At 35.6% G+C, this 24879-nt stretch overlaps 1 protein-coding gene across 7 annotated transcripts in view; it reads left to right on the top strand.

Moving 5' to 3' along the window:
- Window positions 1-24879, top strand: part of LRCH1 (leucine rich repeats and calponin homology domain containing 1) — a 129245-nt gene that overhangs the window by 56315 nt on the left and 48051 nt on the right. For all 7 annotated transcript variants that reach the window (XR_010652935.2, XR_010652939.2, XR_010652932.2 and 4 more), the window contains exons 2-8: window positions 6808-6952; window positions 9828-9954; window positions 15487-15592; window positions 16129-16265; window positions 17448-17575; window positions 19531-19615; window positions 24232-24337. Coding sequence is in view for 2 of the 7 variants with exons in the window: in XM_065857661.2 (XP_065713733.2) it covers window positions 6808-6952; window positions 9828-9954; window positions 15487-15592; window positions 16129-16265; window positions 17448-17575; window positions 19531-19615; window positions 24232-24337 (834 nt within the window). In the remaining 5 variants the exon portion in view is untranslated. The remainder of the gene's footprint in view (window positions 1-6807; window positions 6953-9827; window positions 9955-15486; window positions 15593-16128; window positions 16266-17447; window positions 17576-19530; window positions 19616-24231; window positions 24338-24879) is intronic.

Below are 24879 nucleotides of genomic sequence, written 5' to 3'. Positions count from 1 at the left end.
TTTACCACATTAGAAATCACTATGTATTTGTTTCCTGCAGTGATGGCTGCAAGTGAGTAGCCTCATTTGTCCCAGTTTGAAAACTCTGGTGGGCAGTAAGTTCATAGGTGTGCGGGTAGGAGGGTGGGGGTGAGGTATGCCTGCCTGTTTCTGTCCTCTTCATGTGCCCGTGGATCGACTCTGAAAGAAGGAAACAGTCGAGAAACTGTTACGGGGTGTTGGGCAAGTCTGTGAGATCAGGCCCCCCTCTAGTGGTGGCACCTCTGCCAGACTGTACGAGATGCTTTCTCCAAATGCTGGTTTCCTCCAGTGATGAATTTTTTTTCTCCATCTAAAAGCCCCACTTAGATCCCTTCTGGTAACTGTGGTGAATATGTATGATTGCTATTACGGTCGTTACTTAGACAAGTAATAGATTGAGCTCCTTCTGACCCTCAGTGACACTGAAAACAGTGTTGTGTAGTGTTTCTCTAGTGTTAGCTGAAATTTGCTACACCTATAGTGCAATATTAATTTGTCTGTGGCTTTGAGGTGGAAATTTCAATGTTAATTTTTCAATGAACAATGGGAGACGGGTGGGAAAGAAGAATATGCTGTCAGTGCTCCAAAAAGTAATAATGCGGAAACGTGTATGAAACAGCAGTCACTTCATGATCTGCTCAAAATATTACTTGTTTGCAATGTCCCTACATTATGTCCATTTACCTGGGATAGATGCACTTTCTACATATTTTGAGTCAACAATCGTACTTCTACATTCAGTGGTGTTTATCAATGTCTAAATGTTATTGTTTATGTTACTGCATCAATAACAGTGACTTTCTCAGGAATTGGCACTGCAGCTACTTTTTTCTCAATCTGTTACAAATTGAGAATGGAAAACCTTGAGTCCATGTACTACTATATGTTTCTTCTTATACGGAAGCAGAATTGTTAATTCTGTTTTGGGCAATCTTTGTCTTCTGTTATTTGTTCTTCTGTCTGCTAAATAACCTCAAATAGAAATGTTTCTTAGTGAAGAAATGCCATGTGTTCTTTTTGGCATAATTGTCATGGACAGACTAGAATGCATTAGACGCCTGTCAGTGGAGGTCTTGACTGCCTCTTTTTTGCTCCTGGAGCATCCCTGTCTGTAGAAGTTACTGACTACAGTAAAGGCTGACTGTACATCCAGGACATCGCTCATTGATGCTTACCGGCAGATAGAGATAGCAAGTAGTTGAGACAAGGTGTGTAGCTGTGCTAGAGACTGACAAGTTGTAGGGCATGGCTTAGAATTATGTAGCATTTCATAGTTGTGTAACAGTGTTTTCATGGCTCATATACTGCATTTGTCTATGAGATGGTGCATTTTCCTATCATTTAGGGGGAAAAGCCAGAATGAAGCAATTTCTTCATTACAGATCATTGACTATTTGATTCTAATAGGCACAGTTACAGTGATAGTAGGTCGCTTGCTGCTTTGCCAAGACAAGTGTGGGTGGCATACCCTGCTATTGAAGGTCTGAAGTGAATTTAAGTAGATAACTTCAGAAGTTGTCTGAGATACAGTGCCATAAATTTATGGTGTCTGTTTTCAGTGAAGACATGGGTAGCTAATATGGAAATATGGGCTTCCTAAAAGCTTAATAAAAATATGGATAACTTAGGGAATAAAAGGTGATGCTCCATGGAGTTGTGTCATGTTGTATAGGGACTTTTTAATGTGTTGCCCAAGCATTCTTATTTGCATAATTTTCCCATGAAATTAGGGTAAAACTTAATTCTTTTGTTTTTTTAGGCTCTTACAGTGATTTGCTTGGATTTTGGCAAATCCGATTCAGACATCTCATTTCAATACCTTGAATGGTGTCTTAGTAAAAACGCAAATGCGTTCCTCAAAATAATTCCTGTCTTTTATTCGCTAAGTGCTGAAGAGTACAAAAATAGGAACTTGGTGGGCTGGAGTTAAGGTTGTTTGGGTGACTTTTTTACCTTGCAACTTCATGATTTCAAAACTCCATGTAAAATACAGTTATTTCTCCTGTTTCAGATATTTCACTTTATCTTTTTCAAAAATATCCTGCTCAGTGATGGATAAATGCTTACTTGCATAATTCCAGCTTTTGTCTGTTGTAGGTTTGTGTATGAGAAGTATAAATTTACAGTGACCTTTTCTATAATATGAAAATTTAAAATAACTGCTTTTTAATAGTACTGCTTTCATTAAAATTCTTGGCTAAGATTTCTGATGTAGTGAAGCATATACATATGTATTTAATGAACTGCTGTTCTGACTTAAACGCTTAAATTGTTTAGCTTTCCCATTAATAATCCACAATTTTTATTTACTAATGTTTTAATAGCTGGTATTTAATAACGGAAGGTAGGAAAATTGAAGCACTTTGGTAACCTTACTGAAAAAAATGTAACTGTATGACTTCTAGGGTCAGTCTGGTTATTTTGACCGTGCTATTTTGGTTTTTGCAGTGCCAGTGTTTTATGCTATGTGTATATGTATAGTGGCAGTTGGCAATCTGCCTGTAAAGCATGAAGTCAGAAATGTCTTAGTCAGCGGTGGTACTTCACTGCGGTTGATGCACTCAGAGCTATAAGAACTGAGAGGTTTTGCCCCGAGGATGGGGTCATTTATCACTGGTGTGACAGCAGCGTGGACCCTGACTGTACTGTGTGCCAGACACCAAACGAGGCTTGGAGTCTTTTCTTAAATTCTTATTTAACAGTCTGAACTTCTTGCTTTTTATTGTTCACTCCCAGCTAAGGAAGTGCTTATTTTGTGTAGTTCCTGTCTAGCGTCCAACATAGTAACATTTCTCACACAAAAGCCATGTTGATGCGCCAGAATTGTGCTGACTCTTTTAAAGATTTCATCTAATATTTTTCTAAACTGGCTTGCTTATTTTTTTGTGTTCTGTTACTTTATTTTGGAGTTTTAACAAACTTGTTCTTGGCAGGAAAAGATGAAGTGAAGCCAAATGTAGTTTGAAAATATCTTGATGTTGCAAATAATGAATGAATAGTTTATTTCAGTTAAAACAAAAAGTTCACTGCACACACAGCCTCTCCCCCTCATATTTGTTTATGTTTGTGTCACTTATTTCATAATGGAAGTTATAGGAAATAGTCACCTTAGGTGAAACCTGCCTAGACTTTCTTGGCAACCATGAAATGTACTTCTGCTGTCATGGATTCCTTACTTTGTTAGATCTTTTTTGTGTTACATAGTATAAGAAAATTAATTAAAATCCCTTTAAGCATCAGCAAATTCCATCCCTCTGTTCATTTCCATTTCTGGAGCAAAAGCTAGTTTGCACAGCAATTTTATTAATTTTAATTACCCTGAAGCGAGGGGGATGTGTAGCTTAGTGATTTGGGAAGTGTAGAGTTAAAAAAATTACAGGAAGAAAGTACAATTCACCAACAAATTATTTCTCTATTTGAAAAATATTTTCAGAAGTTGTTTAAAATTTTAGTTTCTGAATTCTTATTTTTCCCTGAACAATAAACACAAGACAACCTTTGCAAAATATTATTTTTCTCAGCATGCTCAAAGGGTTCTGCAGTTTTGTTAAGGCTTAATACTTGTATTTTATTCTATAACTTAAATATCAGTGTAAACCTGAAATATGTACAGACTAATTGTAAGATGCAGCAATTTGAGGCAAAAATACCTTTGTAAAAAGTAACATCAAAATAATTATGTAAATTTCAGAGGTTTCTGTACATGATTATATATGCTTTTAAGGTACAGTACAAAATTCTCATGCAGGCTGTTTTCCTTACTTTCTGTATTGAAATTTTCAGAGACATCTGAAAGCTGCTAGGCTTTCTTCGCAGCTGCATCATGTTCAAATGCTCACAGTCATTCTAGGATTGAATACAAAAAATACTCTTTTATCCTTTGCTTTCATTTTATCAGGGAAGTATCTCTTTTGGTGGTAATTATTGCCACTAGTTAGGAAATGTGATGAGCACTCTCTATGTCAGATTCCATTCCAGTACTCTGTTTCTCAGACATTCATGTTTGGTATTAATGATACCTCTTACCAGTAAATCATAGTAGTGAACTTCTGCTTTTTCTATTAAGTTATGTTACAATAGCATTAAACAAAATGTATAGTTTTTATTTCTCTGCCTTATGTTGTGAATAGAATTGGGTTTTTATTATTTAGGAAGCAGCAGTAGGTAGAAGCGTTTAAATGATCTTAAAGTAGACAATAACAAATAATTGACTTCCTTGGTTGTAAGTTAATTCTTGAATTTCCTTCTTGTGTACATAGCGTGTCCTATAACCCATGGTCCAGAGGATGACAGGAAGGAATTTCTCTGTTATCTGCAGGCTTTTTGTTTTGTCTTCCTTCAGATTAACTTGAGTTAAAGCCCTTGAGAACAAAAGTTAGTAATAAAATAAGAACCAAACCAAACCAAAATTATTGTCATAGTAATGTTTGTTATAGGAGCAGGGTCAATCTAGTTCCTGTTCCACTTTTTTGAGGTACTGGAATTTTTCACGGGTAGGTCAAATGTCAAGGCAACAGCCCCTTTTATTCAATGTGAAGGTAAATAAGAACAGGCATGAAGGTGGAGTTTAGGTGGTAGCCTGCAGTTTTAGTGGCCTGAGAGGAAGTAACATTTTTGTGTTCACTGTTTTTAATCTGTGTATTGCTTGAGAAGGATGGGATCGAGGATAAGAGGTCACTCTCCTTGCACCATCCAGTGCCGTGCAAGTTGTCTTCAGCCTGGGCCTGAAGTTCAGTTCACTCTTTGGGATCTTGCTGCTCCTTCCGCTTTAAAAGAGGAAACAAGAGCAGTATATACAGTGCGTCATTGCAGAAGAAACATGGTATAACAAAAGGAAAGGTTGTCTTTGCAATTGAATTGTAAAATATAAAGATCCCCTGCATGATTCAGTAAGTTACAGCATGGCAAGTCCTCTGTTGATAGCTGATAATAAAAACAGCTGCGAAGGCAGCAGGAGAGGGAACCAGTGGTAATTTTTTTGGAATGCCATGTTAGTAAACAAGTACTCTCATGGCAAATAGAAAACAATAGAGGATTAAAGCACTAAAACAGAGGAGCATTGAAAAGCTTTCTTCCCCTTTGAAACAGTAATCACATTCACTCAAATGAGGAATGCTTTAGTTTGATGGCAGAAGTGGAGGAAAGGAGAAGCCGAGGTAATGCTGCCATCAAAGTCTGGTAAGGGAAAGCATAGCAGTTCAACCATTGTTGCTGTGCAGTAACTTAGGAGGGAATAATTTTGGTTGAGGTGCTCAATTCAACCGTACTGGCATTTGGGCCAGCAGGGCTGCTCTCAGTTACTGCACTCAGAGGCCATCGCTGTTGTCTGGGTAGAGGATGGAATAATTAAACCAACTTTTTGTTGGAAGCAAAGAAGTGGAGTCTGGCAAGGGAAATAGAGTGTAGAGAAATGTCTGAATTTCAGCTCACATTGCAGGAGACAGGAACAAAAATAAAAATTATAAAAACTTCCTACTGGTGTTAGTTTTGAACTCAAGCTGTGCCTCTGCACAGCAAACTGATGAGTCTTGAACTGCAAAGGAAGTTAAAAAGATCTTCAGGCTTCTGCCTATTTGTTCACAAAAGCAAAAGAACTTGCTTTATGGCCCTGAAGAGGGGAGTCAGATCATCAGCACTCTGGAAATATATCTGCTGTGCTTTGGCTGCTTTTCCCTTTCTGTAGTTTAAGAAAATAAGCTTTGAAAAAAGCTTTGAAGGATCAGGGAGGAGGCTTAAAATAACAACAGTGAAGAAGTAAGGAGATCATTAAGTTCCATTTTCTCCTTGTATCCTTCCCATCAGACATTTCTCTTTTTGCCTAGCTACATTCCCATTCCTTCCACTTAAAACAGATGACCATTCCTCAGGTCAGGTTACCCATCTGGTGATAGGGATAACTGGCTTTTATACAGTTTCTAATGTTAAGAGAAATTTGTTCTGCAACACTGTTTAAACATTTCTTTGAACCCACTTAATTCAGTTGAACGCTGGCACGCATTGTTATTTTATGACTTGAGCTCACATCACTATTATGATACCTTATTTTTCATTCTCTGGTAGTTAAAGAACAGAGCTCAGTAACATTTCTTCCTACTCATTTTTCTTTGTGTCTGTGGGATTAGAAAGAGAAATAAAGAACAAATCACTGGTCAAAAATCAAGAAGTTCTGTTCTGTTGGTACAAACACTCACTTAGGGGCTTGGAATCCATCAATGCTGTCTTGTATGTACTTATACCATATACCAAATTGATTCCTGAAGGCCTTCACAATTTTTGTAGGTAACATTCTTTTGTAATTGATCAAGATCTAGGAAATAGAGATCAGTTTGAAGAGTTACCTGAATAACTTTTTAAAATTTATTTAAAGAAATTAATTATATATTTAAAGATATAAACCTTGTTATTTGTTTTCTCTAAACACACTCATTATTTGCAGATGTCTAGCTGTGTATTGGCTATATCTTTGGGTATATTATATGAGCTTTGGAATCTATACTTCATTCTGTTTGCAAGTATTTCCTCAACATATTGAGTGCTGCAAATAATTACTTTTTATTGAACTGAATAAATTTTAATGGAATATTTACTCTTTTATATACAGTCTGTTCCATTTCAAGATTGTGGAGGTTAGCACTAGTTTTATTTTGCATAATAAAAACATTGGCTTAATTTACAGTTTCACTGCAGGTTTACATTTATTAATTTATTTTCGTAAAGCAACATAGCTGTTCAAAGTATGTATTTCTGATTGTTCAGAAAATGTATGTTCTCTTTTTGTCTTCTCAGATTTATCCAAGAATAGATTAACGGAGGTTCCTACGGAGTTGTGCCATTTTGTGTCACTGGAAACACTAAATCTTTACCACAATTGTATTAAAATTATACCAGATGCCATAGTAAACTTGCAAATGCTAACTTACTTAAATTTGAGGTAAGTTTAACTTTGTGACATTTTTTATTTATTTGAAAATATATAAAGCTTTTTTTTTTGTCTGAACTTTGTGTTTCTGGGATGTTTCATTTTATTGGAAGCTGTAATGCAACAACTAATTGGCTGTAGATACAGCTCTGTGTGAAGGCATTGCAAAGGCCAAAAAGTAAAACTAATTATTTAAAGCAAGACCAAGTAGAATGAATTCCTTTCTTTGCCTTATTCTGCTAGCAAATTCATAATGCTAATCACATCAGCACAGTTGGATTACTTGAATTCCCTTCTGATAAATTTTGTGAAACTTGACATACTTTTTGTGGTTCAAAAGCTGGAGGGACAGAGACAGAGGAATAATGTATTTTTGTTTTGTTTTCATGGGGAATGGAGAGGGAAAGCATGATACTTTATTATTAGTATCCTCTGATGCAAGAAGTGTAGTTACTACCATTTTTAGGAGAAGATGTAAAAATTTGACGCCTTAGTCTCTTTTCCATGGAAAATATGCATGCATACTAATCTGTATAGAGAGTTGCTATTGGTTAAAGTGCAGGTAAATGCATATTTGCTTTTGAGAGAGGGCATGTCAGCACTTCTTCAGCTAAGACAAGGTGTGGAGAGTTATTTGCAGTTTAGTATGTAAAACCTGTAATAGTGAAAATATAATAATCTGTTATTTGCAAGAATGAAGTTTGAGCAGTGTGCAAAGTGGCTCTTGGGCTTCAAAATTCAAGATATGAAGGTATGATCATCAGTTTTGTAAAGACCGAAGATGTTTCTCAAGCCTTCCTGTATTGTTACTGTACTGCAGTTTTGACCACTGTGGAACACTAATTTTGTCTCTAAACGTTGAAACTTGGTCTGTTCTCCCAAGTAACAAGTGATAGGACAAGAGGAAATGGCCTCAAGTTGTGCCAGGGGAGGTTTAAATTAGATATTAGGAAAAAATTCTTCATGGAAAGGGTTGTCAGGCATTGGAACAGGCTGCCCAGGGAAGTGCTGGAGTCACCATCCCTGGAGGTGTTTAAAAGACATGTAGATGAGATTCCTAGGGACATGGTTTAGTGCTAGAGTTAGGTTAGGTTATGGTTGGACTTCATGATCCTGAGGGTCTCTTCCAACTGAAGTGAAATGGTTCTATGAAACAGAATAATGTATCCCAAGAATATGCACTCATGTAAGGAATAGGACTTGAAATTTTGAAATAGTTTTTGTTAGAACTACATAAAGAAATAAAGACTGGTTGAAATTAGTAAGTTTACATAAAAGATCTTAGTAAATTTAGGAATTAAAGTGAACTCAATTACAACTTGGTGTACTGAGCTAGTGAATTGGAACTCAATGCAGCGATGGAATTTCTGTGAATCATTACAAACCCAGAATAGTTACAGAGTTAATATCATGTATCACTTAAATTAGACAATCAAAACAAAAGGAGAGTTTTTGTTTTACTAAATAAAGTCATTTCCTCAGTTTCAAATCTCCTCTTCACTTGGATGTGCCCTTCCCATGTTAGTCGAACACAGCAAGCAGTCTGTAGAGGATGAAAAGATCTTGACTTGTTAACCGTGTTGATTCTTGACAAGAAAATTGAAATTAATTTGAAATTAATATTTCTCTGTCTGTTTCCAGCAGAGCCTGTATGCTAAACAGAATCAGAAAGTGATGCCAAGAGATATACATAGCCTTTGGGCCTTGTTGTTTGTGTTTTACTTAAAGAAATTCCTTTTAAACTGATTATGATTTATTACTGACTTGCCTGGGTTATGTGCTGTTCCTTATCTCTTTTGAGACTTGTGGAATTTTGATTTTTGTTTCGTTTCAATTCAGTGTTACTGAAATTATGCAGGATAAGTCTTGCTATCTGTTTTTAGTGTTCAGTCGTGCATATTTGTTCTCTGGAGCCTTAAACAGTTATGCAGAAACTAAATAAAATGGTTCTTACTGAGCTGCTACTGTAACTTATTGTTCATTGTTTTGCTACAGGTTAATATCCATAAAAAGAAAAAGTTATGTTTTAAGAAAACCTTTAAATATTATAGGAAAGACAGTAATTAATACATTATTGTGTTGAGTTTAAAGTTTCTTCTGGGAATTGATCCACAAATCACAATAAATAAATATTTTTAATCATCTAGAGAACACAAAACATCATGACATTTGTTATCTTTTAGTTCCAGTTACTAAAGTAATTGTTAATAGAATGCGAACCTTGCAACTCCGCTTCATGAGAATCTTCTGCTGCTTTTATTTTTCCCCAGGAATGTGATATGAAGAATAAAATGGTGCATGTCAGTCACTTAAAAAAATTGTTTTATCAGTTTTAGGAAAAAGATATAGAGATAAAATGGCTTAATATCAGTCTTGGAAAGAAATGGACCACTGATGGTCACAGAAATTGTTGCTGTGTTTACCTGGATCAATATAATAGAACAACAAGTACCAAGTAATCTTCAACTATATGTGTGCTTTAAAGTAAAGGAGAAAATAATAATTTTGTCTGTAATTTATTTATTTGTCTTTCAGCTGGAACAAAAGAGAACCACTTAACTGCCACATAAAACCATAGAAATGTTTAAATACTTGCAAAAACTGTCTCAGCTGACTACCTTGTATTCATTAGGAAGGGAAACGACTGTTCTAGGTGACAAGACTTGTTGCAATATTATTAAACTGATACAATACATTTTTCCCACAGTGGGAGTATCCCACAATACTGTCTAGTCAGGTATTTTTGATGTGTGTTTTCTTAATGATTTTATCTGTGTAAGATCTGACCCATCAAAATGAAGGAATTTTACAACTCCCATACTTTACGTGAGTATACAATACAGTGTCACTGGTGGTTTTAATGGTGTTTTGTTTTGTTTTGTTGCAGTCGAAATCAGCTTTCCTCTTTGCCAGCTTGTCTGTGTGGTCTTCCTCTGAAAGTCTTAATTGCAAGTAACAATAAGCTAGGTTCTCTTCCAGAAGAGATAGGTCAGCTAAAACAGTTAATGGAACTGGTATGTGACTGATCTTTTACTATTTCTTATTTTGACTTTGTATTTAACTAGAAAGAGTAAAATTTACTTTGCAAATATATTTGAGTAAACGCCTAAGACTATAATTCAGGTTAAAAAATTAACTTTTAAGCTTTTCAAGTGTGTTGGGTGGTAACACAATAATAGGTTCCTTTGTGTTCTTCAGGACCCTTCCAACAACATCACCGTCCTTGGTTCTTTCAAAACTCAGCTTCTAAGTTAATTGCCTTTACCAGTTTTACTCACCACTTGCACTGGCTGCCTGTTTTGCTGTATCAAGTTCATAGTTCTGGCATCAGGCTCTGCAAAGCTGTATCCCCCTCTATAGCGTCCTCCCGTTTTCTGCTTCCTCTCTATTATTATCTGCTTACCACATTGCATATCACTAGTGGTACTGGTCTTCTCAGTCTATTTTCATTTTATTTCACTATTTTTTTGTCATACAGCCTCCTTTCCTGGAACACCCACCTAAACAGATTTATAAAACTGTTCAATTCTTGCTTTCAAAACTGTCCACGTGACTACTGTTTCTGCAAGCAGTAGATGATCTATGATGTATTGTCTAACAAATGAGAATCTCAAAAAGGCAAAACTTATTTGGTACTTTAACTTAAAATTAATTTAATTGTACATGTTTTCTAAAGATTGTTTGTGGAAAATGTGTGCAAGAAAATGCTGCCCTTTCTCTCCCTTTATCTTCCTCTTTTGTGTATTACAGGCTGAGACTCTGAATTGTTTGTGGCATATGCGTTGTGTCTTCAGGTTGTTTCTGTTCACCTTGACCTCTTAAGATACAAATTGTCAAATAAACCACATTTTTACACTGCATAGTAAAACGATGATATTTTAACTTACCTTTTTTTAAAAAAAAATGTGGGACATCTTTTTGGTATCTGAAAGTACCTGCCTATTATTCTTACAACAATTGTTTTCTCTACTAAATTCTGTTACAGAAATTGAGCTGACCTTCTTTAGGCCCCAGCTCTCCTACTGATTCTTCATTTATGCAGTGAAGTGGCAACTATGGGGCTTTTTTCCTTCTAGTGTTCTTTTTGTACAGCATCCTGCAGTATTAGGCTTCTGTTATTTATTACAACTCATCTGGCTGTTGGTGAGGGTTGGGGGTGTAGTTACTTTTTCCTTTCTGCATTATACCTGAACTAAAGACTACCAAGTTTGTTTTGCTTTGTTTGGTGAGCATTATTGATTTATCTTATCAAAAAGTTTAATTTTTTTTTTTTGGCATGTGATTGGTTTAATTAAATTACTGAAATGGTTTTAATTGAATTAACCTTCATTGCAGATGTCTTAGGCTATACTATTGTTTCTGTAGTGCTTAAAATAGATTCGATAAAAGCTTGTCATTCTAGTTTTATATATAATTAAGGTTAAACAGAATTAAACACATCCTAATTTAGGGGTTAGGATAATAGAGATTGGAACCTGTTAGTTGCTTCTAGATTAAATGTAACCTAGTTTAGTGGTAGTGGGCTCATGAAATAATTGGAAGACTTGGCCTGATTGTCTGGTCAAAATCACCCATTTTAGTTGTATTAATTGAGGTCTGTGATAGTATTTTCAATAAAGAGCTGCTGAAGTGATGTCATATCACATTTCCCCTCGAGTTTCAAGTTTGAGCCTTCCCAGTAAGATGAACTAACGTTGCTGATGCTGGAAGTGTTTCATTTGTTAGTAAGAGTTTGTACATAGCTTAATAGTAGCCCTTGTCTTTATTCTAGGATTTTGAAACATTAACAAGTTATAGGTTGAAAATCAATGTAGATTGTAAAGGAGGTAGGGCTTGTTTGTTTGTTTACTATATTTTTTAAAACAAATAATATGTTTAAGTTCTGGAATACTGGATTTTCATATTGCTTTCCAGTTACACTATAATTTCAGTGTTACTCTTTGTCATGACAAACACAACAATTCCCATTCTAAAAATATTTCAAATAAGAGGCTATAGCAACATGTCACTTTGGTAGCCTGGAAGAATTAGGAAAACCGAAGAACGTCTGTTGTTAGTTCTTTGTGATTAGAAGGTAGAAGGGGAAGTGAATGACAATGCTTTCTTAAATTGAGGGCATGGTTCTGTTCAAATGACCTGACTACTCAGTTTGATGCCACCTTTAAGTATTTGGTACATTTCCAGTGAAATAAGTTGTATTATTTAGCTGGCAATGAGTAAACTGTGGTGTACTGAGAGAAGGAAACGGTGGTAGGATTGAGAGCCAGTAGCTCTATGGGCATATATAATATAATGCAGTTTAGATAATAAGGTGTTCGTTGTTCTAAAATGAGTAAAAAGAAAAAAAAAATACCAAGTTATACTGCAGCTGTTGCACCAAATGTTCAGCTGTGTGAGAGCGATACCAACCTGAACAGCATGTGACCTCCAAGCGAGGACACCACCCAGCCCTCTGGTGGGGCACACTGTTGTTTTGGGATGTACGCAGTGCTGGTGCTAAGCTGGCCCAGAGGACCCATCCTGACAGGTGACAGATGCCACCTGGCTGCACTCAGTTCTTGTATCACTGGACTTTGCCAAGCACCCTCAGGTTTCCAAAGCATTTTACAGCTTTTCACAGGGTGCATGCAGTAAAATCTGTGTGTACGTAGTGAATGGGTTGTTGTTGTTACCTAACTTTTTGAAACAGATCATACCTCTGTAGTCACCCTTGAAGGATACAAGCATAGTTTGCTGCAAGCTGCATCAAATCTTTCCAACTAACCATTTTCTTCCTTCTCTCCTCCAAAATGTGATAGGTGGTTGTTTTACATGTACACATTCCTGTGCCACAACTATAAAATGTATTTAATGACTTGGATATTACATACAGTAAATTTTTGGGTATAATTTTAAATTTTAGGGTTCTGGGTTATAGAGATCTAACCTGTCATACAAGCATCAAAAACCATACAAATTATCCTATGTTCTTTTTGTTTTTTTTTCAAAATTTGGTTGGGAAACTTACTTTTCTTTGCAACTGTTTATCATACCTCTACTGTCAGCCAGGAATATGAGTGCAAAACTGGTGTGAAGTCAATCTGAAACTTCTTTTCCATGAAAGACAAGTAATTGGGCAAAAATGGCTCATTGATTGCAGCCAAAACTATCAGATGTACAGTAAAATTCTGTTCTCTATCCTATTGGGCAGTATTGCACTTGTGCCTTCTTCAGAGAAGAGCGTTCTCCACGTCTGGGATGCTCCTGTCTCGCACTTGGAAGCCTTTAAATCTTTCAGCAGGGATTTAGGTCCTTGACCTCATCTAATTCTGGGCCAGCAGCCTGACCAAGTGGGACCTGCTGTCTTCTGTTTCCTAAAAGCATCTGTGTGCTCACTGACTGTGTAACTTCTTTTTACCAGTCTGTATGGCTTGTGTGTCACAAGCTCTGATAGAATCCGCCTGCTTATTATAAATAGCAGCTCAATCAGGAGTCCCAAGTTTTAAAATGGATACAAGGAGGAAATTTACCTCAATTTGTAAGGTTTGGATAGACTTCTGTGTGTCAATAAGTACATTAATATGGAGCCAGAGTACTGTATTTGTTTTCCTGTTTCTATTAAGCTGAATTTAATTGTTTTAAGACCATTTAAACTTTACCATAAACAAAAGAAAAATATTAATGACTTTTTTTATATACCATTGAGCTTCATGCTGCAGTAATTAGTGTTAAATTTATATATGCCTTACATTTTTCTGATCTTGAGAAATTGTCTGTGTTGGCATGGCAGGACAAAATAGACTTGATGCAAGAAGTCTGACCTTCAGCAAACACTAGGCCCTGGAACTTGAGTAGGTGTTTGGACTTCAATTTTCTGCAGATGTCCATGAAGCAAAGTTCCAAACTGCTGGTTATCTAGTTCCTTCAAAAATTATTAGCCTGAAAACCAAAGGCATTTGACTTTGATAATATTTCTTCCATTAGTACCAAAGTAATGGGAAAGATAAACACTGTCTCTGTCACATACACGCTTCTGAAGTCTAATAATAGTCAAGCGCATAACAAAAAATAATGTTATAGGTCTTTGTTTTCCACAGCTAGTCAAAGTAATAAAAAAATTGGATTGCAGTGTTTGGTAAGGTAAAAGATACTACTGTCTCTAGAGATCTTGTGAATGCTGACATGCTGTCATAACAGATCCATCTTATTGAGGATGTTATGAAAGGTGGTAAGTGGACTTTGAGGCTACTCACTGCCAGGCTTTTTTTCTTTTTTCCTTTAAAATTCTCCCTTTCCCTGACTTGTTCTGACATGTGTGCATAAGTAGACTTGGTCCAGAGTTTCTCTACTGCAAGGTGACTTTAAATTCAGTGCTCTAAAAATTGAGGATCTAATTATGAAGTTGTTTAAAGTGTATAAATGAAAAATAGGACAGTAAAGCTTTAAAAATAAATTATCTGGGAACAGTGCAATTAAACATACTGTTCAGCGACTTGGGTGAAAGACGCACTCATTAACTGAGATTTTTAATTTCCTCATCTAAAAGCTACAATGGTTTCCTGGCTCTATTTTGACAAGGGAAGGAAGCTTTGGCAGCACTGAGATTCTGTTACGAGAAGAAACTTGTCTGATGCAGTGAGCAGTGCTGCCAGATCACACTTTGCTTTTACTATTGTTTTTTGTTAACTAGTTTTTAGACTTGAAGATAGAGCATTAATGTGATGTTTTTCATGAGTATTAAAGGAACTCTCTTCAAAGAGATGACTTGGAAATCTGACTGTAGTTGATCTTTACTATGTATTCATAGCAGTTTCTTGTTAGCAGTAGTGTTAAAATGTAGTATTTCTTACAGTAATACTATTGTATATGAACTTGTTGCTTGACATCATGCTCAGTATAGCCGGACCCTGTACTTTGAACTCAACTTTACAGCACTTACTCATTTAGGAATGCTGAAATGAGGATGGGTTCCAATTTAATCCAGATCATTAAACGAGTTGTATTTTGTCATCAAAATCAGACCTGCTTAGAACATATGCATTTCCTGAGCATTAATACAGAATGCTATTGCGATGTGTTTTTGTTTTGTTTTGTTGTTTGGTTTTGTGGGGTTTTTTGTTTTTGTTTTCCATTTTGCTTAAATATTCCCTCCCGAAGAACAAGAACCTTTTTAAAAAATCAGATCCGCACACTAGCAGTTTTAAATTTTATCCAAACATATTTGGTTATATAGTCATAGTACTGAGTTCTTCATATGAATAAAAGTTAAAAACAAAATGGCAGAACATCTTAAGCAAATGGTTTTGAATGTTTCTATAGAAACCAAATTAACTTTCAAAATTAACTTGTTCTCCAAATAAGAATTTGCTCTGGGTTTTAAGTAATGTGTAAACATTTTGTCATGTATCTAGTTTTGCATTGTGGAGACAGAACATACATGGTTGCATGTTTTCAGGTTAATAAAATATTACAATGATAATAGCAGATTAGCTACAGTTTCACATCTGCAGTGTTTAACATTTAGGAACCAGAAGTTCATTTTTTCTGTTATTACTATTTTGCTGTAGGATGTCAGCTGTAATGAAATCACAGCTTTGCCACAGCAGATAGGCCAGCTGAAATCTTTAAAAGAACTGAATGTCAGAAGAAATTACCTCGAAGTTTTACCCCAAGGTAAAAACAAAAAAAAATTCTAATACCTTTACAGTAGCTCTCTTTATTAGCATTTTGAAAGTATATTTGACCCCAGAAATAAATATGATTAAAAACTAGTAATTACTTTGTGTTCAAATTTATTCCATTTGAGGTTGCAAAATATAACATGCAGTGTGTGAGGTTTTTTTTAATGAATTACTACCTTCAGGATTCTAGGCATCTTTTAATTTGCGCATGTACGTAACTGTGAATGCAGTATGGGAACTGTAAGCTGAATTTCAGGGGAAAAAAAAAAAAAAATTATTGTCATTTGTCTAACATGCACACTTTTCATTTCCCAGTATAGAATGGAGTAAATGTTGACCATGTTCCTGCCCAAGTTTGTATTTTTCCAGAATGCAAAAGAAAGATTTATTGAGAAATATTTTATTATTTTTATTTTCATTTTTATTTTTATTTTATTACTTTTTAGTTGTTATTATTTATTTATTTATTATTTTATGATAAAAATAAATATAGATATAATATCTTCTCTCTTTTTTTGTTACTTATAGAACTAGTACAACTTCCCTTGGTAAAGTTCGACTTTTCCTGCAATAAAGTGGTTGTGATCCCAATTTGTTTTAGAAAGATGGCGCAGTTACAAGTATTACTGCTTGAGAACAATCCTTTGCAGTCTCCACCAGCACAAGTAAGTAACATCTATCATTTAAATTGTGCCTTAATATCAGGTGGACACTAAGAAATTATAGCTTAAAAATGTCACATTTTGCAATTGCAGACTTCTGAACTTCAGTCATCAAAGACCTTAGTTGTTTATACATAAATAAATCACAGAAAATTTCATATGTTCCATGTATGAGTCCGTACACCACTTGAACCAGCATGACTCTACAAGATTTCCATTCTGTTAAATGTTTATTTTTGTCATTCCTGTCTGCATATGAAAATGTTGGAATATGTATATAATTTTGAAAAAGAGAATTGAGAAACTTCCTGGATAAATTTTCTCTCTGTTAATAAGAACCCACTTCTAGGAAGTTCTACAGTGATTTACTATTAGCTTAAAAAATATGCAGATGGTCTAGAATGTGAAATGCATTTTAATTAGTAGTGTAGGTTAATAGATTGTGATACATAAAGGCATCAAATTCCTGTTCTGAACTGTAGACCATGCTGAGAAATGATTATAATAAATGAAAGAAACCTGTGTTTTCTGCTTAAGGACAACTTCATTGTTGTTGACTTGCTGGACCATAGGTTCAAACTACATTGCTGAAAGTTGCAATTGCTCTGGATCAACAGCTATTGCTTTTATTACATTGGGGAAGTGCTTCTCATAACCAATGGTGATGCCATTACTAAACTTCAAAAATCCAGAACAAGTTTCAGCAAGTACTTGAACTAGAAGTGTGCAGTTAAAGGAAAGAAAAAAATTCTAAAATGCAGGTGAAACACATCATAAAGATGCTTGGACACTAGTAAAAACAATGTGACTAAGAGTATAAGGGACATGGTGATGAATTAAATGTCTAATCACTAATTTGGGGAAATATTTATTCAATGGATGGTTAGTAATAGGTCATATGATATATCATCATTTCTTTTTAGTGAAAAGCATATTTGAATATTTTTAACTAGAATACGTTATTTTCTTTTTTTCTGTCTTACTCTTTGAGTAACAAGAAGTAGTTGATTGGGTAATTGAAGTAGTTATTAGTAATTTTTTAAAAAGAGTGCAATCTGTTTTCCTTTACATGGTATCTGTTGTGATGAGTTGGGTTTGGGGAAGTTTTACACTAAGTGACATTTGGAATAAATAATTTCTTTCATTCTAGTTATGAATGTAACTATTTTTTTCTTGTCTTAACAGATTTGTACAAAGGGTAAGGTGCATATATTCAAATATCTGACTGTACAGGCGTGTCAGATTAAAACAGCAGACTCACTGTATCTTAATGCCATAGAACAACAGCATTTGCCACAACCTGTGGAAGAGAGGTATGTATGAAAATCTTGCTTAGTTTTTTTCATGTAACGTGAACAAAGTGAAATAAATATATCTTTAGCTTCCAGAGTTTCATTATTTAGGTGCTATTTGCAGTGTACTTTTTTGAAGGGATTTGTTTTGTTTTAATATATTTTAATCTAGTACAATCCCTACAAGAGTTTAGGAAAAAAATATTTTTAACAATGAGATCTGATTAAAATTAGCAGCACGTTCAGAAAGAGCTTAGAAGTGGACCTTAGTTTAAATCCTAGCCTCTTACTAGTAGACTACTGGAATATATTGAAAATATATTGAGATGGTAGAATCATTAAGTGTCGGAACTTTCTTGTTAATCTTTTAACACACTGAGTAAGTTCTTTTGTTGTTCTGTGATTTATATGTTGTTATACATTTGTTGCATTGTTGTTTCAAGCTTTTTTATTAATCCAGAGGCTTATCCATCCAGCAAAGAGAACTGCATGCATGTTGAGACCCTTCTAAAGTTAAATGTGCTTATTTGTTAGCAAAATGAAAGACAAAATCTTTAATGTGTTATGTCAGACATCTAGGAAATGTCATCTTGTATGGTAGTTTAAGGACAGGAACTATGAAGCAGCTCCTTTTTACAAGAATCTCCACAGCTAATTGGAAACCAGTTTTTAACCACCTCTTTCTTCACTAACATGGGAAGTATAATATAGCCAATCTGAGACAGTACGACAATGCCTTATTTCTGGAGAGAAGTACTCAATAAAAACAAAATGTTTTTGTGAATAAAAAGTAACAATGTTGCTGCTAACACCATGGGTGGGGGGAAACCTTGCTGTTGGTCATCTAAATAAGGTTTCAAGCAAATTTTTTCCTTCCATGTATGCTTGGAGACATCTTTGTATCCAAAGGTGGGAAGATTCCAGGATGAAGAATAAGTTTTCAATTTGGGAAATGCTGCTAGTTTTCTGGTTTGCTTTTTTAGTATACAAGAAAATTGACAGGAATGTCATGTCCTATATGATATTTTGGTCATATAAGATCATGCAGGTTAGGGTAAGGGGATAGTACAGAGTAGATAACAGTTGGTAACTAACAGCCTGATGCTCTGTCACATAATAATTACCAAAATTTTATTTTAGAGAGTAACTACACTTCTAAAGAAAGAAACATAACCTGATTAGGATTTCCATATGCAGTTTCTATAAAAAAGTCCTTAGTATTTACTGATAATTTAAGATTAGGATTAATCAAATGTCTTATTCACGTGAAGACTGATAAAGTTATTTTTTAAATTGCTGTGTCAATCTGAATTCAGGATTGTAGCTTTCAGAATTGCAAATGAGAGGATAATAAATAATATTAAAAACAAGTTAGGTGATGAGTCTAGTAGCATACTTTAAAATGAGTAGAGGTCATACTAGGTAATGAAACCAGGAGAGAGAGCACTTACCATTATTGTAGTCATTTTCTTAAAAACCTAGATTTCAAAGTCTATTTTAAAACACATAAAGAAGGTTTCTGTGTTAATAACTACTTCAAGCCGCAGGGAAATATCAGTTCATTTTTAATGCATCGATGGTTACAATTAAATCAGTTGACTCCAGTTTGAGTTCAACTAGTTTAGTTGCTTTTCCCTTGGCTAAATGAGTTCAGTCAGATTCCTGTGCTACTTGTAGATGGTAACTAAGTGTTTTTACATAGTGTATAGACAAAAAAAGCTTTATAGCACATTATTTCAGTTGTTTTTATTAATCATTAAGCTAACCAGACATACTAGTTTATCTATTTTATTATTGCCAGAATGCAAATGTGTAGTTTTTAACCATACTAGGCTATTTCACGTTCTGCCATTAAGACTGGTTGGAATTTTGCTTTGATTTAAGTTAAAGCCGGGACAGAATTCTAATGATAAATGCTATGATAGTTTCTTATTGCTTTGGGGTTTTTTAATTTTTTTTTTTTTATTCTTATCTAGCATTGATGACATCTACCCAAGTAAAAAGGACTCAGATTCAGGTGTTGGTAGTGATAATGGTGATAAACGTTTGTCAGCAACAGAGGTAAGTTGCCTGAATTTTGTGTACAGCTTCCCTTCCTTCCACACCCATATTTTGGCTATTATGAAAATGAAGTAGAATTATTGTGATTTCTAAGGATTTCCCTCTAGTTGTAAGAGCATGTGGTCCATTCAGGGACCCTTACAAACTTCTTTTGCCATTCTTAGACTTCCTGAAGCTGAGTTAGCTTGATAATTAAACTGTTATTCTAGAATTTCCTCTTTAGCTATAAGTAACACCTTTAGAAAATAGACGTCTTTCCTGTATTCAAAATCTAGGAATTGGAATGCTGCAAAAATTATTTTAAAGGCAATCAATCCAATACATTTTTATTAGTACAAAGACTTTTCGTATCAGAACTATTTACTCATTCTGTCCCCGCCCGACTACTGCTCTTCTATTAAGGAGAAAATAATGCTGAGATCAGGAATTCCAAATGCATTTGATAGTAAATTCACCACTCACTGTTCCTTCTGAGGTGTTATACCTGTGTTATACATGAGAATCATGCAAGCAATATTAACATGTTGTAAGTACAGATTCATGTACATTGTTAATTACAATCAGTTATCCACATACCAAACATTAGATAAACATAAAATGATCAGTCATAAAGTGATCATTAAAACATGTTTTTGGACAGTTTTTATAAATACGTCAGACATATAAAAACAAACTACAGTTTAGTCTGAATGCTAGTGGCTGTTGAGTTTCAGCTCTTTTACAGAAAATACTACAAGGTCATTTTCCATTTGTATAACTTAAACAGTAACCTAAATGAATCACTTGTTAGAATGCTTGTCGGGTTTGTTTTTTTTTGAAGGAAGCTTGCTAATTAACTTTGGGTCCTTACACACAGGATGAAGTACTTGATGAAATGAATAGTTTGCATATTTCTCTCTGACATGTTGGTAGGGTCGTTACAGGGTCAATTTTTCAGAGCTGTAGTCATCCTGGGCATTTCAAGTGAAAGATGTAGTGTTGCTGTAAAATTGATGACAGTGACTTGAAGGTGAGTTCTGCTGTAAGGTAGTGCACTCATGCACCTCATCTTTTAGGAAAAGCGTAGTATTTTCATTCATTTTCCACCCCCCTTTGGCCTTATTTTATCATTAGTTAAAATTCATTAGAGCAACAGGGTGCTTACAAGATCCAGATGGTGTCCCTGCTTTATTACCCATATGAGTGACACATTTGTACCAGCAAAAATGCATATATGAAGATTCTTTCAAAATGCATCATCCAAATTCAGTGTTGGAATAACATTAAGTATTTTTTATTCTTGTATGTCTATTGTTGTCTATTGCCAGCTGCGTAAAAATAAAACTGTGGATGAAGGAAGAGAGATACCATATTTCACCTACGAAAGAGCAATACTTTTGTATTATTGCATGCTGCTTTGAATAGTTTCTATTTCATAGCATACTGGCAGGAAACACCTGGAAAATCAATTGCAAAATTCTGTAGGCCTTGAAAGTGAAACATAGCATGTTAAAGAAATGATTTCTCTTTACAGATTGAATGGCTGGCGGGATTTTTTTTTATATTTTGCTAAAAGCTATGTGTGTCACTCTGCTGAGAAAAAAAATCTTGCCTGTTTTAATATTCCTAACTTGTAATAATGCATATAGGAACATTTTACTTAAAAATTTTCAAATTATATTTGCAAAATTAACAAAACATGAATCTTCTAACTGAATTTAGTGCTTAAATGTCACATGAGATACAACCTGAAAGAAAGAGAAGGAACTTCACTGTAACCTTGTCTGAATTAATTTATATAGTGCATGTCTTTTTTTTTTAAGCTGTTGAATTGTTATTGTTTCAGGTCTAAAAGAGCTAGCAAATTTTGTGCTTAGAATAGTTAATGTGTAGTTTGTTTATTTTCTCTTTGAGATCCTAATTTGTTTTGTTTTAAAATAAAATTTATTTTAAAATTAAAAATTTATTTTAAGAATTGACAAATAGGATCAGTACTGCAATGTTAGTTCACTTTGTTATAAAGCTTCATCATTTCGATAAGGCTTTATCAAATCCTTGAATATCCTTTTGAATTTTTTCTCTTTCAGCAGAATAATACAGCCACTGAATTAATAGGTTTAATGGCATATGGTTTATTCATGGAGAAGCACATTTAGGGTGGTCTGCATTTACAGAGTGTGTTAAGTCCAGGGCATTCATGGCAAATAGGAATAATCACACATATCTTTGATACAGATTTTTAAGAGCAAAGCAGATTGCTCCATTCCTTATCACAAGGCATAGATTCAGTATTAAAAAAATATATTTTCTGCATGTTCTATGAACATCTAAAGGTAGCAAGAATGGCATAATTTACTTGAAGCTAGTGACTATGGAACTGAATAACTGGTTGTGTGGAATAATGTCCCATTCTATTACAGATCTTGTGTTACAATAGGCTGAACTGATAAACAGAGAAATATCATTTCCTCAAAAAATATATTATTAAATGATATGGAGGAAACTACTATATATGTATTGTAGCAGTTATAATTACAGAATACATGTATGGAATATGTTATGTGCAGAGTAGCAACTTTCAGAAACACAGAGCCTCTAAAGAATGAGCAACACCAGTGGGTTTGTTGGGAAACGGGTTTGCAAAGCTCTGACAAAGTGTTTTGATGGTAAGCTCTTTATCTCAGGAGTGCAAGAATAAAAGCTTGGCCTCTTCTGGAAACTGTTTGTAATAGAATCGTTTAGGTTGGAAAGGAACTTTAAGATCATTGAGTCCAACCATTAACCTAACATTGTCAAGTCCACCACTAAACCATGTCACTAAGAACCTCGTCTATACGCCTTTTAAACACCTTCAGCGATGATGACTCCACCACTTCCCTGGGCAGCCTCTTCCAATGCCTAACAACCCTTTCCATTAATAAGCCTTTCCTAATATCCAATCTAAACCTCCCCTGGTGCAACTTGAGGCCATTTTCTCTTGTCCTGTCTCTTGCCACTTGGGAGAAGAGACCACCCAGCACCCTCCACACTACAACCTCCTTTCAGGTAGTTGTAGACAATGATCAGGTCTCCCCTCAGCCTCCTTTTCTCCAGGCTGAACAGCCCCAGTTCCCTCAGCTGCTCCTCACAAGACATGTGCTCCAGACCCCTCACCGGCTTTGTTGCCCTTCTCTGAACTCTCTCCAGCACCTCAATGTCTTTATTGTAGTGAGGGGCCCAAAACTGAACACAGGATTCAAGGTGGGGCCTCCCCAGTGCCAAGTACAGGAGCACAGTCACTTCTCTAGTCCTGCTGGCCACACTATTCCTGACACAAGCCAGGATGCTCTTGGCCTTTTTGGCCACCTGGGCACACTGCTGGCTCATGTTCAGCCGGCTGTCAGTCAACACCCACAGATCCCTTTCTGCCAGGCAGCTTTCCAGCTACTCTTCCCCGAGCCGCTAGTGCTGCCTGGAGCTGTTGTGACCCAAGTGCAGGACCCAGCACTTGACTTTGTTAAACCTCATGTAACTGGCCTCAGCCCAGTGATCCAGCTGGTCCAGATCCCTCTGTATGGCCTTTCTACCCTCAAGCAGATCAACACTTCCACCCAAGCTGGTGTCATCTGCAAACTTATGGAGGATGCGCTTGGTCCCTTTGTACAGATAATTGATAAAGAGATTAAACGTAACTGGCCCCATTACTGAGCCCTGGGGAACACCACTTGTTACTGGCCATCAACTGGATTTTACTCCATTCACCACAACTCTTTGGGTCTGGCTGTCCAACCAGTACTTTACCCTGTGAAATGTATGCCCATCCAAGCCATGAGCAGCCGTTTTCTCCAGGAAAAGGCTGTGGCGAACAGTATCCAAGGCCTACTAGTTATTGCTATAGTTCACCTCAGGGTGGAATGTGAGCAGGTCCCACTGTGAGCAGTTGCTGCCAGTCCTACAGAATAGCAGAGCTCTAAGGGCATGGGACAGAAGGAGAGAGGCCAGTGTGTCAGCACTTGTTTGTGTAGCCACTGTCCGTAAAGTCATAGACAGGATAAGCTTGGAGATAAAGGTAATGTGGTTTAGTGTACCAGCTAATACAGCTGAAAAAATGGATGATCTTTTAAGCCAATGAAGAAAACCTAGTGTATTTGAGAGTTATTTGCTGGTTTTTGGCTCTACCACTCAATCTCATAAAATATACTGCTACAGTGTACAAACCTCATCTTGCTTGCTATAGGCATTAAATTAAGAATCTATATGGTAATGCAGGAGAAAAGAGTCTTGAAGGGAAATTAAAGAGGATTATGGTGTGAGGCTCAGGTTTTTTTTACGTACTTTGGTTACAAGGAGCTGCTCTTTTCAGATGTCTCTGAAATGCACACAGGGAGCAGCACAGTGCAGCAGTGTCACTGCAATGGGAGGACTGATGCAGGGAGGAAGATAGAAGACAGCGAACGAATGGTGGTGCTTGGCAAGCCTGGTGTGAGGATGTATTCAGCATGACTACAACTTCCTACAGCAGGATTTAGGCATGTTAGATGTGCTAGTATCGTCTCCCAAATTAGTTTGCTGCTCTTTAGTGAGCATTATTCATAATGCATACATTTTTATCAGTATTGGTTCGAGCTGAAACACGTGTTTCTGTTATTTCTTCTTAGCCATCTGATGAAGATACTATCAGCTTTAATGTTCCAATGTCAGACATCATGGAAGAAGATCAGGTTGTAAAGGAAGATTCAGGTCGCCATGCTAACTCAGGAAAAGGTTGGAATACAAAAAAAGTGGAAGTTAAACACAGGGAAATTCTGTCAATAATTCTGTGTATAAGAATAAATTAAATTTACAAAAGTCACAACCCAACAAGCATCAGTCTTATGTAAAAGCAGAGTCCATTTCTACAGTTGGATTTAATGCACATACAAGCTTTATTACTCGAAGTCAGCATGTCCCCTGGAAATCAATAAATCTCTTCGGATTTTGAGAGGTGTAATTTTATCTAGATTTTATTAAAGTAACTTACATTTTTCTATAGCTATATAGTGATAAACAATGTTTCTCTAAAGTCTGCGAATACTAATGATAAATCACAGGATGAACTCAGTGAATTGTGTATGGAAACCACATAAATAGAAGATCAGCCTTTCTCTACTGTTACATACTAGATTAAATTAACATCAATTGAAATACTGATCAGAATTTAGTAGAATGCTGATATAGTAACAGCATTACATGCTACCTACTGTGCTACACTATAACAACTCTAAAGTTGCATTAAACTGCAAGTCACTGACTGAGACATCTGAATG

This window comes from Patagioenas fasciata, chromosome 1 (assembly GCF_037038585.1).
Source record: "Patagioenas fasciata isolate bPatFas1 chromosome 1, bPatFas1.hap1, whole genome shotgun sequence".
Taxonomy (NCBI): domain Eukaryota; kingdom Metazoa; phylum Chordata; class Aves; order Columbiformes; family Columbidae; genus Patagioenas; species Patagioenas fasciata.
Note: the sequence above shows the minus strand (reverse complement) of the source record. Positions and strands in the feature narration are given on the sequence as shown.